The 12994-nt window shown below is 43.7% G+C and overlaps 1 protein-coding gene across 1 annotated transcript in view; it reads left to right on the top strand.

The window, feature by feature from the left end:
* Positions 1 to 2004: 2004 nt before the first annotated feature.
* The window catches only part of METTL9 (methyltransferase 9, His-X-His N1(pi)-histidine), a 45167-nt gene continuing 34177 nt past the window's right edge, over positions 2005 to 12994 (top strand). Inside the window, exon 1 of the mRNA XM_019922010.3 lies at positions 2005 to 2456. Coding sequence (XP_019777569.1) covers positions 2289 to 2456 — 168 coding nt within the window. The 5' untranslated portion in view covers positions 2005 to 2288. The remainder of the gene's footprint in view (positions 2457 to 12994) is intronic.

Raw genomic sequence — 12994 nt, 5'->3', positions numbered from 1 at the left:
TTACTCTTGCTGTTTTCCTTCCTCCTCATTTGTAATTCAAGAGGCTCTCTGAGAAGAGAGAGACAGCAAGGCTTCTTAGATGGATCAAAGGACGACAAGCTGGGATACCGGGTTCTATGAAAAGGTCTGCTATTGAATTTGTTCTGCTACCTTTAGGCACATCATTTGTTCACGCTGTGCTTTGGTTTCTTCCTGTGCTTGCTAAGAGTAAATAACATGTACTTGAATATTTTGTGATGATTATGGAGTATTTTAAATGCGTGAGTGATTTATTTTTCCAGGCCGCCTGCTCAGGTCTAAAGTGAAAGTCTGCTCCTTTGAGATGCTAGGCTTCGTGGTGGTCAACTGACCCCAAATCCTTTAGACGACAGCAGCCACCTAGTTGCTTCTTCTCAGCTCATCAGGCTTACTCTATAGTTGCCGGGCTTATCTTTTGGTCTCCTCTGTTTGCAGAAATGAAATATGTAATTTTATATGTTCATGCTGCTTTTACACTCCCCCACCCCACTCACCCCCTCGAAAAAGATGAAGGCTTTCTTTGGCACAGAGCTGCTTTATCTGTGACACTGATCCCAAGAGACAGTGGAGAGAGGTGACATGGCAAACAAACTGAATTATCTGAGCTTGTTACTATAGTTCCTTTTTGATGATTTGGGTCAGGACCACTAGAGGTTGAACTAGATTTAGTAAGGTGCAGGCTCTTTGGGGTTTGGCAGGGAGAAGTCAGGGAATATACTGGAAACAGAACACAAAGTACCCTTCCCCTTTCCCCTCCCTGCCTTTTTGCTTGTTTGTTTGTTTGTTTGTTATAGCCTGTGTTACATTAGGCAACAAGATGCCCCTGTCAGCGAAAGGTGCCAAGCTGAGAGTCTTAGAAGCTAATAAAAATGTTTGTGGATAAGCAACAGTTTTGTTCCTCAGCAGTGGATCACCACGACGCTATTAAATAACAGTCTCTGAAGTGCACTAATGGAGTTAACAGAAAGGTTTCTTTTGTTTTGAACTAAAATACAGTGTATTACATTATTTCTAGTGAAGTTAAAAGCAGTTTCTAAACAAGCCTAGGAAGGTGTGAAGCTAGAGGACCCATGAAATATGTTACTCCTTAGTTGTAGCTTTGGTGGCAGCAGGAAGAACTTCAGACACAGGAACACAGTGTAACCTTTCAGTTTTGAAACGCTGCTAGGTCTTCCCGTTCTATAAATGATCAAAGAAACATTTGGGTAAATACTGCTCCCAAACCTTACTTGGCTTTAAGAGTGCTGGGTCCAACTTCCGTTTGTTAGTTCAAGGAAACAAGCAGCCAGGGACTCTAATTTGGGGTCTTCATTCTTGGACAGGGTCATCAACACACCAAAACATTACTTGCAGGTGCCCCAGCCGCAGCAACTTCCAACAAAGGCAGAGCTTTCCCCGATGCCTCTTAGAAACAGGGAGCCAGCAACCTGCCAGGCTTGGGGAACTGGGCGGGGAGGTGGGGAGGGATTGGTGGTAACTTTTCCCCCCTAGATTCCTGTCCGCTTTGCAGCTCCTGTGAAGCAGGGTGGAGGTCCTTGGGGTGGGGGTCTGGCTGGTCGGCTCTAAATGTAAATAGGAAGCCACGCAGCTCAGCAAGTAACAGTTAAGAAATGGCAGTCTCCATCTCTGGCAAGGACTTGGTCCAAGTGTCCGAAGGTACGAAAGGGATGAGGGTCACCCCCGGGTCAATCTGCACAACCTGGTGAAAGTCCCTCCGTGGTGGGGGCGTGAATGAGGGGCCCAGAGGCAAAGACTAAGGCGAGGAAAGACCAGAAGAACCGCGGACACTACCTTGGAGGGACGGGGAGGCTTCAGGTACCGCCTTGGAAATTATCTCCCCTGGCCCAAAAGTCTTAAAATCGTTTCCGCCATGATAAGGAGCCGCGACCAAACGGGAGGCGGGGACGCGCGCCACGCGGATGCGCGCTCCCTTTGTCCCACCTCCTGGCCGGCCCGCTCATTGGGAGGAGGGAGCGCGCTTCGGAGAGAACGCGCCGCAGCCGTGCGTATGTGGTCCGGGTGGAAACTGGAGCCGGCGGCGGCGGCGTTCCGGGGGCGGAGAGGACGGGGGAGGCGGGAAGGCTGCGCGCCGCCCGCTCCTCCCCACCCCCCGCCTCGGCCCTGAAGGGGCTGGATGGGCGAGTTGGGCGCGATGGCTCGATCCTGGGCGGCGGCGGCGGCGGCGGCGGCGGCGGCGGCTGGAGGCGGTGGCGCGTCCTCCTCCTTGCCCCGGCGCCGGCGGTGATCCGAGCGAGTGGCCGCGGCCCCCGATGAGACTGCTCGCGGGCTGGCTGTGTCTGAGCCTGGCGTCCGTGTGGCTGGCGCAGAGGATGTGGACCCTGCGGAGCCCGCTCACCCGCTCCCTGTACGTGAACATGACGAGCGGCCCCGGCGGGCCGGCGGCGGCCGCCGCGGGCGGCAGGAAGGAGAACCACCAGGTACTGGGCCGAACCCGGGCCCGGCGGGGCGGGGCCGTGGCGGCCGACCTTCCCGCGCTCAGCCTGGCTATTGTGCGGGGCGTCATGGCGAGAGGCCCCCCCGGGCCTCGCCCCGCCGCCCCGGCCTCTCACAAAGTTTCCCCCCGTCTTCCCGGCCGGGCGCTCGGTCCCGGCCCGGCGACTCCTTTTGTTCCGCGGCGCGGGCGGAGGACGGCCTCCCCTATCCCTCCCCGGCCCCGGCGTGCGCGGCCCGGAGCCCCGCATTGTTCCTGGGTCCCCGGCGGTGATTGCAGGCGCTCCGCCACCTCGGCGTCCGCTCCCGGCGGCGGGACGGAGGAACTTTGGGGTCGGCGCGTGGCGACTGGGACCCATCTGACATCAGGGCCTGAGAGCTAGATGATCGGACCAAACCCATTATCCCGGACAACCTTCATCAGCTCCGAGAATCACACCGAAAAGCCGGTGCCTCTTTTTGCCTGGTTGAATTTCTGAACGTACAAAAGGTCATAAAGAAATTTAACCGTGCTTCGTGAGCCATTTAACTCTCTGGGCTCGTTCCGGTGACATTTTCCCTAAGCACTTAAAAATGTGTTTGACAGGTCGTCACTCCCATCCTATCGAACCTTCCCCTGCTACTAAAGAGAGATCGCCTTTAAACTTTGATTTTGGTATCTGACTGCAGAGATGTGATAATAAGAAAGATGATGTAAGCTTCTACTGGAAGGGTTATTAGAACTGGGCAGGAGTGAATTCTTTAAAAAGTTGTAGTTGTGCACTGTGAACGATGGCGGTGTGGCTCGTTGGGTAGTCTTTTCATTAGCTTAGTTTTGTGCCGCTTAAATATGTGCATTTGTAGTATTAAGAGTGAGATATTTCATATTTGACCGTAATGTAGTTGGCGGTTAACATGACTATTGCAAGGAGGCTTTTGAACTCTGCCAGAGTGTTCGTTTATAATAGCTAGCATTTGTAGTACATTTTGCCTGCCCAGAGAGCAGTAGCTAATTACTTCCCATCTTGTGTCTCATAATTTTCATAGTTTTCTCATTTTCCTATGTCATTTTTCTTGTTATGCCAGGTGTTCAGAGTTTACACCGAAGTTGATTTCATGTGTTCTAATGAAACTAAAGAATTATCTAAGGAGATAAGGCTATTCGTTCAGAGAAGTAGTATTTAGTTTTTCTTTAAAAAATATTTATAGTGGCCTTTTTCTATTTTTAAAGGAAATCATAAATTTCCATAAAATTTTTTAAAATTTATAATCCCACAGCTATTGCACTTTGTTAGGTAATCACTCCTATGATATTGTTAGGAGTGCACATAAAGTTAGTCGGTGATCTTAACTTGTAAACCACATTGTTTGCTACAGATTGATCAGTCAGTTTTAGAGTTGTACTGTAGTGATAATGTAGTTACCAAAATGTCATATATCTGTAAGGAACATGGATAATGGTGTAAAACAATGAATAGAAATGTCCTTTTTAACAGTTGGTAGAAATAAGTTTCTGGGTAGGATAAAAAGGAGGCTTATTTCCATTGACATGGAATTACGGTAGAGTCTCTTGGCTGTAGGTGTTTATTACAACGCTTGTGATTACCTCTACTGCAGTACACTTGATGTTTTCAGTGCTCAAAAAAGAAATAGACATATTATAAAACTGAAAAACTGTTGAAGTAACTTGATTTTTATGGGGCGTAGGTAGAACTATAGCTGTAGACATAGCCTCAGAATATGTCCTAGCAAGATATCTCTGAATGTCTTCTAATTGTGTACCTTTATCAAGTTGAATCTGCCAGGTTCTAAGGAAATGTAATACCTCATTTACTTCATTAGGCTTCTGAGATACTAAAGTATGTGTGTACGTGTGTACATGTGTGTGTTCTAACCAGTTGCACCTGACAGCTTGGCAGCTAATTTCTCTGAAGGCTAATCTGGTGGTTTCTGAATATTAGGTGGGCAGGGGGAGATTGGCTCTTTTCCTTAGAACAGTCAATCCAGACATTATTTTGAGTTGATACGTGCACATTATGAAAATATTGTCCATGAATAAAGATTAAAATGAACAAAAGAAACATGTATAGAAACCACAGTGAAATAGGAGACTGTTCTCTCTGCAACGTGGCTGAGTTGATGATTTGTTACCTGCTTTATATTTCAGGATCCTGGGTTTGCCTTATAAACTTAGTTGCTTGTGAAGTAACTTAACCCTAAACGCTTTTCCTCCCTTCAAATTAATAGTTCATACTGGGTCTTCTGGTGTTCATTTGGGTATGTGGCTTCCATAGCCAGCCACATCTGGTTCTTTTGCAGTTGCATGAAAGTGGGGTTATGGATTTGATTGAACCATACTTAGCACAAGTTTTCCTTATGGTTATTATTATTATTTTTTTAAGTTTTATTTTTTTTTTAATTTTATTTATTTTTTTGTGGTACGCGGGCCTCTCACTGTTTTGGCCTCTCCGGTTGCGGAGCACAGGCTTCGGACGCGCAGGCTCAGTGGCCATGACTCACGGGATCTTCCCGGACCGGGGCACGAACCCGTGTCCCCTGCATCGGCAGGCGGACTCTCAACCACTGCACTACCAGGGAAGCCCTCCTTATGGTTATTTTGATTAAGAAGTTATGGTGGTAGATTCTGTGTTTAAGACAGACCTTGGGCAATGTTTGTTCTTTAAAAATAGCTATTTAGTTACTATAGCCTTGAGAGGCAAGGCTCCTTTGAGCTAAAGCAGCTCTAAAACTATAGTCGCAGCACCATTTTAATAACTCGGTTTGGTGTGCTAGCTTCCAAACTGGGATTTATGTTTCACTTTGGGAAATCGAGAAGCAAGGGAGGGCTTCTCTCAGAGTAGGGATGGATATGGCTTGCATGCCAAATTGGGCTCACTGACTTTTTTGTACAGACTGTGAAGTAAGAGTAGTTTTATACTTTTAAATGGTTGCAAAAAATATACAATCTTTTGTAATATGTGAAAATCTTTTTACATGAAATTCAAATTTCAGTATCCACAAATAAAGTTGTGTTAGAACAGAGCCACCAACTTTGTTTACCTATCATCTGTGAGAGCTTCCAGATACAATGGCACAGTTGCATGGTTGCTACTTTATGACCTACAAGCCTAGAATATTTACTGTCTGGCCCTTTACAGAAAAAAAAGTTTCCTCCAGAGAAAATTTCCAGCTTCCTTAATCAGCAGCACATTCTTTTTTTTTAAGCAGCACATTCTTAATCACAGATTGCAAGGTGGGTAGTTTGACTTACTGGGAAGAAATTGAGGCAGACAGTGAGAAACTAGATATGTGACTTTTCAATATTGGCTGACCCGGAACTTACAAAGAAGATAACAGCAACAAAAACTTTGGATCTAGTCTTTTTGAGGCATTGCACCTAGTACTTAAAGTTAATGCAACTATTAAAGAGCTATTGAAACTCTTAAAGGACTCTTAGGCCCCACTAACTAGGTTCTTGATAATAACAGTTATTCAGCAGCTTCTCAATTGATGGAGTGAAAAAAGGATTTTTATCGAACTCCTTGGAGCCAGGCCAGGACTATTTCTGCAGGTGACATACTGCAAGGTTTTTTTTAAAAGCACAGATAACATTATCGGGAGTTAATAAGGTGTGACATAAAATTGCAAATATGTGTATATCTGACATTTTATTTTTTCACCTTCTTATATAAACTTGAACTGTGCTTTGCCATAAGCAGTGGTGGGTTTAAGATAGAATTGAAATGATTTGGATTTTTTTCCAAATGAAAAAACACTTGGACATCACAGCGAAAGATCAAAGGTTATGCTAAAGGACAGATTCTGTCTGCTGCCCCTCACTCCCCAGTTACCTTATGGAGGTGGACCCAAGTCAGGCATGAGTTATCAGTGCTCAGTGGGGCCAGTCAGCTAGCCAGACAGACACTGATGGATAGGTTCGTGTCCTCCTCTGAGCTGCCTTTGAAAGTCTGGAGGCCTTTGCAGCCGAATACCAAAGAGATTTTGAAAAGGGTTTCTTCCTTCCTTATAACCTGTGTTGAAACCCTAAACAAGTGTTTGCTTCAGTTTTACAGAACACGGGGATGCTCTGTTCTGGATATACCAGAGGCCTTTATGTTCCCCTCTGAAGGTGCCCTAGGGGACCCAGGTACTTCCAGTAAAAGAGGTTTTTAGACCCTCTGAAGCGTGGTTAAAAATCTTAGGATTGTAAAATACAAACAGTGAGTGAGTATTTGAAATGAAGATTGCCAGTAATTTATTCATTACATCAGAGCTGAAGCAATTTAATCTAATCTGTATAAGTTGTTTCCCTCCATGGACGTGAAGGTGTCTTGTTACTCTGCACTTTGAAATCTCACATAAAGAGGTTGTTGGTTTAGGTTTGTGTCATTTGTAGAAAAAGAATGAATGATTTGAATATCTCCTCCTAAGCTGTACTTATACACAAGGTGTCAATGATTAAACGTCTGGACTGACATGATTGCATTGTAGAACTGAGAATGTGATTTTTGAATCCTTAGCTGTCAAGGTCAATGTCGTCAGGCTTGGTCTTACCACCTGCTGTAGTAGAAAAGATTCTGCTGGACCCTGTCAGTGGAGCCTTTCTGGTTGTTTTTAGTGGTACTGAATATCTCAGGTCTTTGCTTACTCATTTCTTTTGAGAATGGCTGGGTGCCCAGACCTACAGTGTGGTTTTTGGGCATTCCCTTGAACTTCAGTTCTCTGACTGGCTTTTGTGGACCTTGGACAGGAAGGGAAAGAAAATCAAGTTATTTTGCTTCTATTAAGTGTCAGGTACTTTAAATATATTATCCTCTCTAATCCTCAAAACAACTCTTGGATGTGGTATATCCCCATTTTACAGACAGAAGATTGAGGCTGAGCAATGAAACTTGCCCAAGAGCACAGTTAATAGATGGCAGAGTTGGATTTTGAAACCCTGCTCTGTCTGGTTTCAAGGCCCAGGCTTTCCCCACTGTTTCATGGTGTCTCTCCTAGGAATCCTTGTTGTCTGAGGGGCTGTGAAAGTAGACTGCCTTCTTAATGGCAGACTGTCCCCATTCTAGTGGACGTCTGTGTAGACATTGAAATTATGTAGCTGAGTACAAAAACCAAGTTGTTCTTGCAGTTTGTGAGTTAGATAAAGATGGGACAAGTGCTTGAAGTTCTGGCTTTCATCCAGTTTGTGCATGCTTAGGTCAAGTTTAACATTGAAAAAAAAAATCTTGCCTGTGGTGTCTTTCTTGTGACACCAGCCAATTCTCTGACACTAACTAGGTGTTCTACAATTCACTTCTGTTTGACACTACCCGGAGTTAACAGCCCAGAGACTTAAGGGCTCCTTCCTGCAAGACTGCCCTCACTTCACATGTCAGCTACAAGTTGAGGGTCCACAGTCTACCCATGCTTCTGTCGGACTTGTTTATAAACTCTGTGGTTTCCACAACCCCCATCAGGTTAAATAACTTGCTGAAATGACTCACAGAGCTTAGGAAAACACTTGACTTCTGCTTATGGTTTATTATAGAGGATACAACTCAGGAACAGCCAAGTGGAACAGATGCCTAGGGCAAGGGGTTGAGGGTTGGAGAGGGTGGCACAGAGCCTACGTGCCCTGTCCAGGTAAGCCACCCTCCCAGCATATCGATGTGTTCAGCCACCTGGAAGCACCCAGCCACCTGGAAGCACCCAGAACCCTGTCTTTTAGGAGTTTTATGGAGGTTTCATTACCAAGGCATGACTGATGAAGTCTTCGGCCTTTGGTGATTGAACTCCATCTCTAGCTTCTCTCCCCTCCCTGGATGTTAGTGGTGGGGCTGAAAGTTCCACCCTGCCCTCCCGGTCATCTCGTGAGCATACAAAAGGTGTTTTATCACTCCTGAGTTTCTCGAAGGTTTTTAGGAGCTCTGTGCTGGGAACTGGGGATAAATACCAAATATTTATTTTTTATTAAAATCAGGAAGTTGGTTTTTTAAAATAACTTTCTAATTCTAATTTTACTAATGTGCGCAAGTCCTTTGTATTTTGGAAGAAAAGACTGTTATATCATATGCCACGTGTTTGACTAGTTGAGGAACTCAAAAAAATAATTTCAGAAAAACTTTTAACTGTATCCCTCAGTCTGATAAGCAGATATAATTTTATAGGGAAATTGCATTTCTACTTTAAAGGAACGATTCATCAAACAAGGTTATATAAAGATGAGGAGATTTCCATGGCCTTAATGAAATCTTTAAGACATGACTTAACACTTCATTATGTTGACTAGCTGGTACCCTGTCATGTCTACCTGATTTGGCCATTTATTGTTTGGCTAATTATTAGTATCTCTACAGTCTTGTTGCTAGTAGGGAGAACATTGCTATTTACTGTAACCTCTTTTAGAAGATGTTATGTTTAGTTATCACATCCTATTTCACACTTGGCATCAGCAGATGACTGCATGGCATAACTCTGGCTTGATTAGACTTTGTTATTTCAAAGATTTCCTTACTTATTTCCATTGAACAAAACTCAAGCAAACTTTAAAGGGAGATGCTAGCTCACAAGATGCTTTTTCAGACCCTGTGGTCTCCAGCTGAGGAGTACAGCCCTACAGTAGGGCTGGCACACGGTCCTTCCAGTGTGAACCTTTAACAGGCATGATACTTTGTTCTTGCCTGTGCACATTTGTCTCTGTAGTCTTTGAGGAGCACACGTTCAAAGAACTCACCTGCTTGAACATGTGCAGAAGCCTACAGACAGGCCACTTAGTGAGAGCTCATTAAAGCTTTTCATTTAAGCTGGGTTGTCTGGAGAGAGGTAACTCCAGGGGGACTGCCACATGGTTGCATGGGCTCCTGCACTGACTTTCTGTCAACATCTTAAGGGCAAGGTGACTACGTATTTAAGGCCTGAAGGTCCTGGCCAAGATCACGATGACATTACTTGTTTCTCTGGGTTTCTGATTTTTTTCCCTCCTCTGGAATGTAAGTTCCTGGAGGCCAGTGAGTCCATCTTTAATTTTCCCTAGACCACTTTTGAGCTGGGATGGTTAGGAAATGCTAATGAAATTTTCTGGGTAAGCCCATTTAGGGGTTCTTAAGCAGTGGTGATTTTGTACCTTCAGGGACACTTGGCAATGTCTGGGACATTTTGGGTTGTCATAACTGGAGGGTGCTACTGGCATCTGCTGGGTACTGGCTAAGGATGCTGCTAAACATCCTGCAGTGCACAGGACAGCCCCCATAACAAGGATTGTCCAGCTCCAAATGTCAATAGTGCTGAGGTTGAGAAACCCTGGCCTAGTGTAATTTAGTTGCTATCTAGATCGGATTATCTTTAGACACATTTAGTCAGTCTAACTGGCCAGAATAGTTCTGCTTTCTCAGACAGATACACTGGGTAGCCTGAAGCAAAGAGAAGCTTCTTTGAAAGAAACTCATAAAAAAACCACATGCACCTAGAACAGGAGCTTGAATCAGCTGGGAGTGCTCAGAAACCCCAGGCTTCCTATTCATTCAGGAGCTATAAGGTGGGAAATGAAATGTGCTCTGCCAGGTGCCTGGTACAAGGTAGGCACTCGGTGTGTTCCTTCATTGCTTGCTCTGCTAATGCAGTTTTGTGGTGGGTGGGTAGCTTAACTACTATTTACAGAATTGGGTTTAAGCAAGGCCTTGCAAAAACCTTGAAGTTTTAGAAATTGATGAAACCCAGTGACACCTGTCTCCATGGTTATCCTTGTGTTCTCTCCAGGATTTTACTAGAAACTCTAAATTTTATCTGTTAGACTGCCTGTGATTTTTAACAATAATTGTTAAACAGATGAACATTTATTGTTCATCCGTATCTGTGCCAGTCACTGAAGTCAGTCATTGTCCCTGACCTTTTATGGCGCTTTCTGTCTACTGGGAAGATAGACACCGGACATGCAATTATGTACAGGTGTTCAGTTCAGTGGTTATAAATGTTACTGAGGAGACTTGGGAGATGTGAGAGAGTATTAGAACAGGGGATCCATCCTAGTCTGGAAGTTCAAGGGAAACTTCCTTGAAGAAATATTTAGGCTTAGGTCAGTTGGGGTGGTGGGAAATGTAGGAGACAGCGAATACCATGCGAAACAGCCTTGGGAAAGGAGCCTTCCAGGAAAAGAAAGAAGGGTACAGTGTTGTGACATAGTGAGTGGCTGGGTGTTATGGATTGGTAGGGAGTGTCGTGAGGTGAGGCTGTGGACACAGAATGGACAATCCTGTAGGGGCTTGTAAGCCATATTAAGTATTTTGGATATTAAGACTTCTCTGAAGCAGGGTATTGACATGATTAGATTTGCATTTGAAATTTGCATTTTTAAAGAGATATGCTTGACCACTTAAGTTTTCTAAGTGTACAATTCAGTGCTTATTAGTATAGTCACAAAGGTGTACAACCATCCTCACTTTCTAATTTTAGAACATTTTCATCACTTGATACAGAAACCCCATATTCATTAGCAGACACTCCCCATTGCCTCCTCTCCCCAGACCTTTGGTAACCGTGATCTACTTTCTACTTTCTGTCTCTGGACCTGCCTATTCTGGACAAATCATGTAAAGGAAATCATGTAATTTGTGGCCTTTTGTGACTGACTTATTTCACTTAGCATAATATTCATAGTTCATGTTGTCTCGTGAATCAGTACCTCATTCCTTTTTATGGCTGAAATAATATTCCGTTGTATGGATCAATCACATGTTGGTTATCCATTCGTCAGTTGATGGACATTGGGGTTGTTTCCACTTTTTGGTAGTTATGAATAATGCTGCTATGGAATTGACATTAGTATCATACAGGTGGTCAGGAGGAACATGGAATTCAACCTTCATCTTTAAAGAGAAGGGCATTACTCCTTTTTATTCTGTAGTACAGTCTTTTCAGTAAGCATTTTCTTTTCTGAAAGATTTGTATGGCAGTAAAGGTTCAACCACATGTGTTAATGTTGATGAATTGAGAGAAATGCTGTTAAAAACTTGAGTTTTGGGGAGCACTTGAAAGCATTATTTGCAGTTAATGGTGCCAATTCTTGCTTAGTTCTGGAAGTCAGAGTCTGTTATTGTTCTGGTTGTCCATTTACAAGTGGATGCCAAAGAATTCTTAGCTCCTCTGTTCCACTTGAATGACTTCTTGTCCACGTTAATAGAATGTACCTGATTGCCTATTACCAAGGTGATGGCTTTCATCTTGATTAGTCATTTCAGAGAATTAAGAGAAAATAAAAGTTAGAATGGCCTCAGTATTACAGAGTTCAGAATGTGAACCAGGAGGTCAGGCATATAATAAAAAATGGTTTATGACCTGCACTGGGGCATAACTTCAGGCACAATGAGTGTTAAGAATTAGTTAATGATTAAGCATGAACGTTTTCAGACCAAGGAAAAAAGTGTAGGCAGTGAATGTAAGAAGCTTCAAAGCTTATCATGTAGAGTGGGAAAAATAAAAATAGTATCAAGCTGAAGCAGTTTTGGTAAAAGTGTTGAATGGTAAATTAACACAAATCAGTCAACAATTGGAAAGATTTGGTTTATCAAGTCAGGGCACAGAGTTCGTAAAAAGATTAGTTAATCTTTGAAATCTTAATGTGCCTGTCTGCTTCTTTGTATTGGTTTATAACTGGTTCCTTTCAATGTTAGTGTCGGGAATATTACCCAAAATTTCATTCAATATTTAGCAAGCTTAGAATGACTGTAAAATTGGTCCATCAATTGTGCAAGCAGTTACAGGACACCTACTGCTGATGAATGGTCGTGTTTGTCAGGGGGAAGCAGGTTACTTTTGCCTACTCATTGGGAGAAATTGATTGTTTCTTAGTGGATAACAGATTAATAGTAACTGGTCTACTCTGCAGTTTCATCATGGTACTTAATGGACTTACGTTTATTTATCAGGCCATGTCAGAGGACTTTATCTCACGGCTATTATTATTACAGTAGTCTCATGTGTCTGGTCCTATATTGAGGATTGGCCTGCATTAACTTGCTTAATCCTCTAAGTAACCTACCAGGATAGATAGAAACCAGTGACATCTCTAGTCTACAGATGAATTTACAGAGGCTCAGAGATTAAGTGACTTGTGTGAGCTCATACACGGGAATGGCTGAGCCAGGACTTGATGATGAGCTCACTCTAGAGCTGCGGCGCCCTGCAGGCTGCTTACCCCCTTCTCTGGTATACTAACGCTAGATGAAAACGGGACACATTTATCACGGAAGATTACATTTCATCCACAGTTGAGGTTCTTGAATTTTGTTCTAAAAGTGTGTTCTGGTTAGAGCCTATTCCTAGAAATCTGGTTCTTAGCATGTTATTACTTTGTCTTCTCATTGGTTGCATGTGACCTTAAGTAACTTCTTAATCTTTCTCAAACATACTTGGCTCCTGTCTAGTAGAATGTTATATGACCTGGTAAAGCGCACCTCAGTGTTCCTAAAGGTCCCTATTTAGCCCACAAGAAGAAGCGCAGCTTAATCTGGTCACTGGAATATTAAATTCTGCTGTTCCTCCTCCGCTTACTTGATTTGTCTGGTGGTTTCGA

This window comes from Tursiops truncatus, chromosome 15 (genome assembly GCF_011762595.2).
Source record: "Tursiops truncatus isolate mTurTru1 chromosome 15, mTurTru1.mat.Y, whole genome shotgun sequence".
Classification (NCBI taxonomy): domain Eukaryota; kingdom Metazoa; phylum Chordata; class Mammalia; order Artiodactyla; family Delphinidae; genus Tursiops; species Tursiops truncatus.
This window is presented reverse-complemented; position numbering and strand designations above follow the sequence as displayed.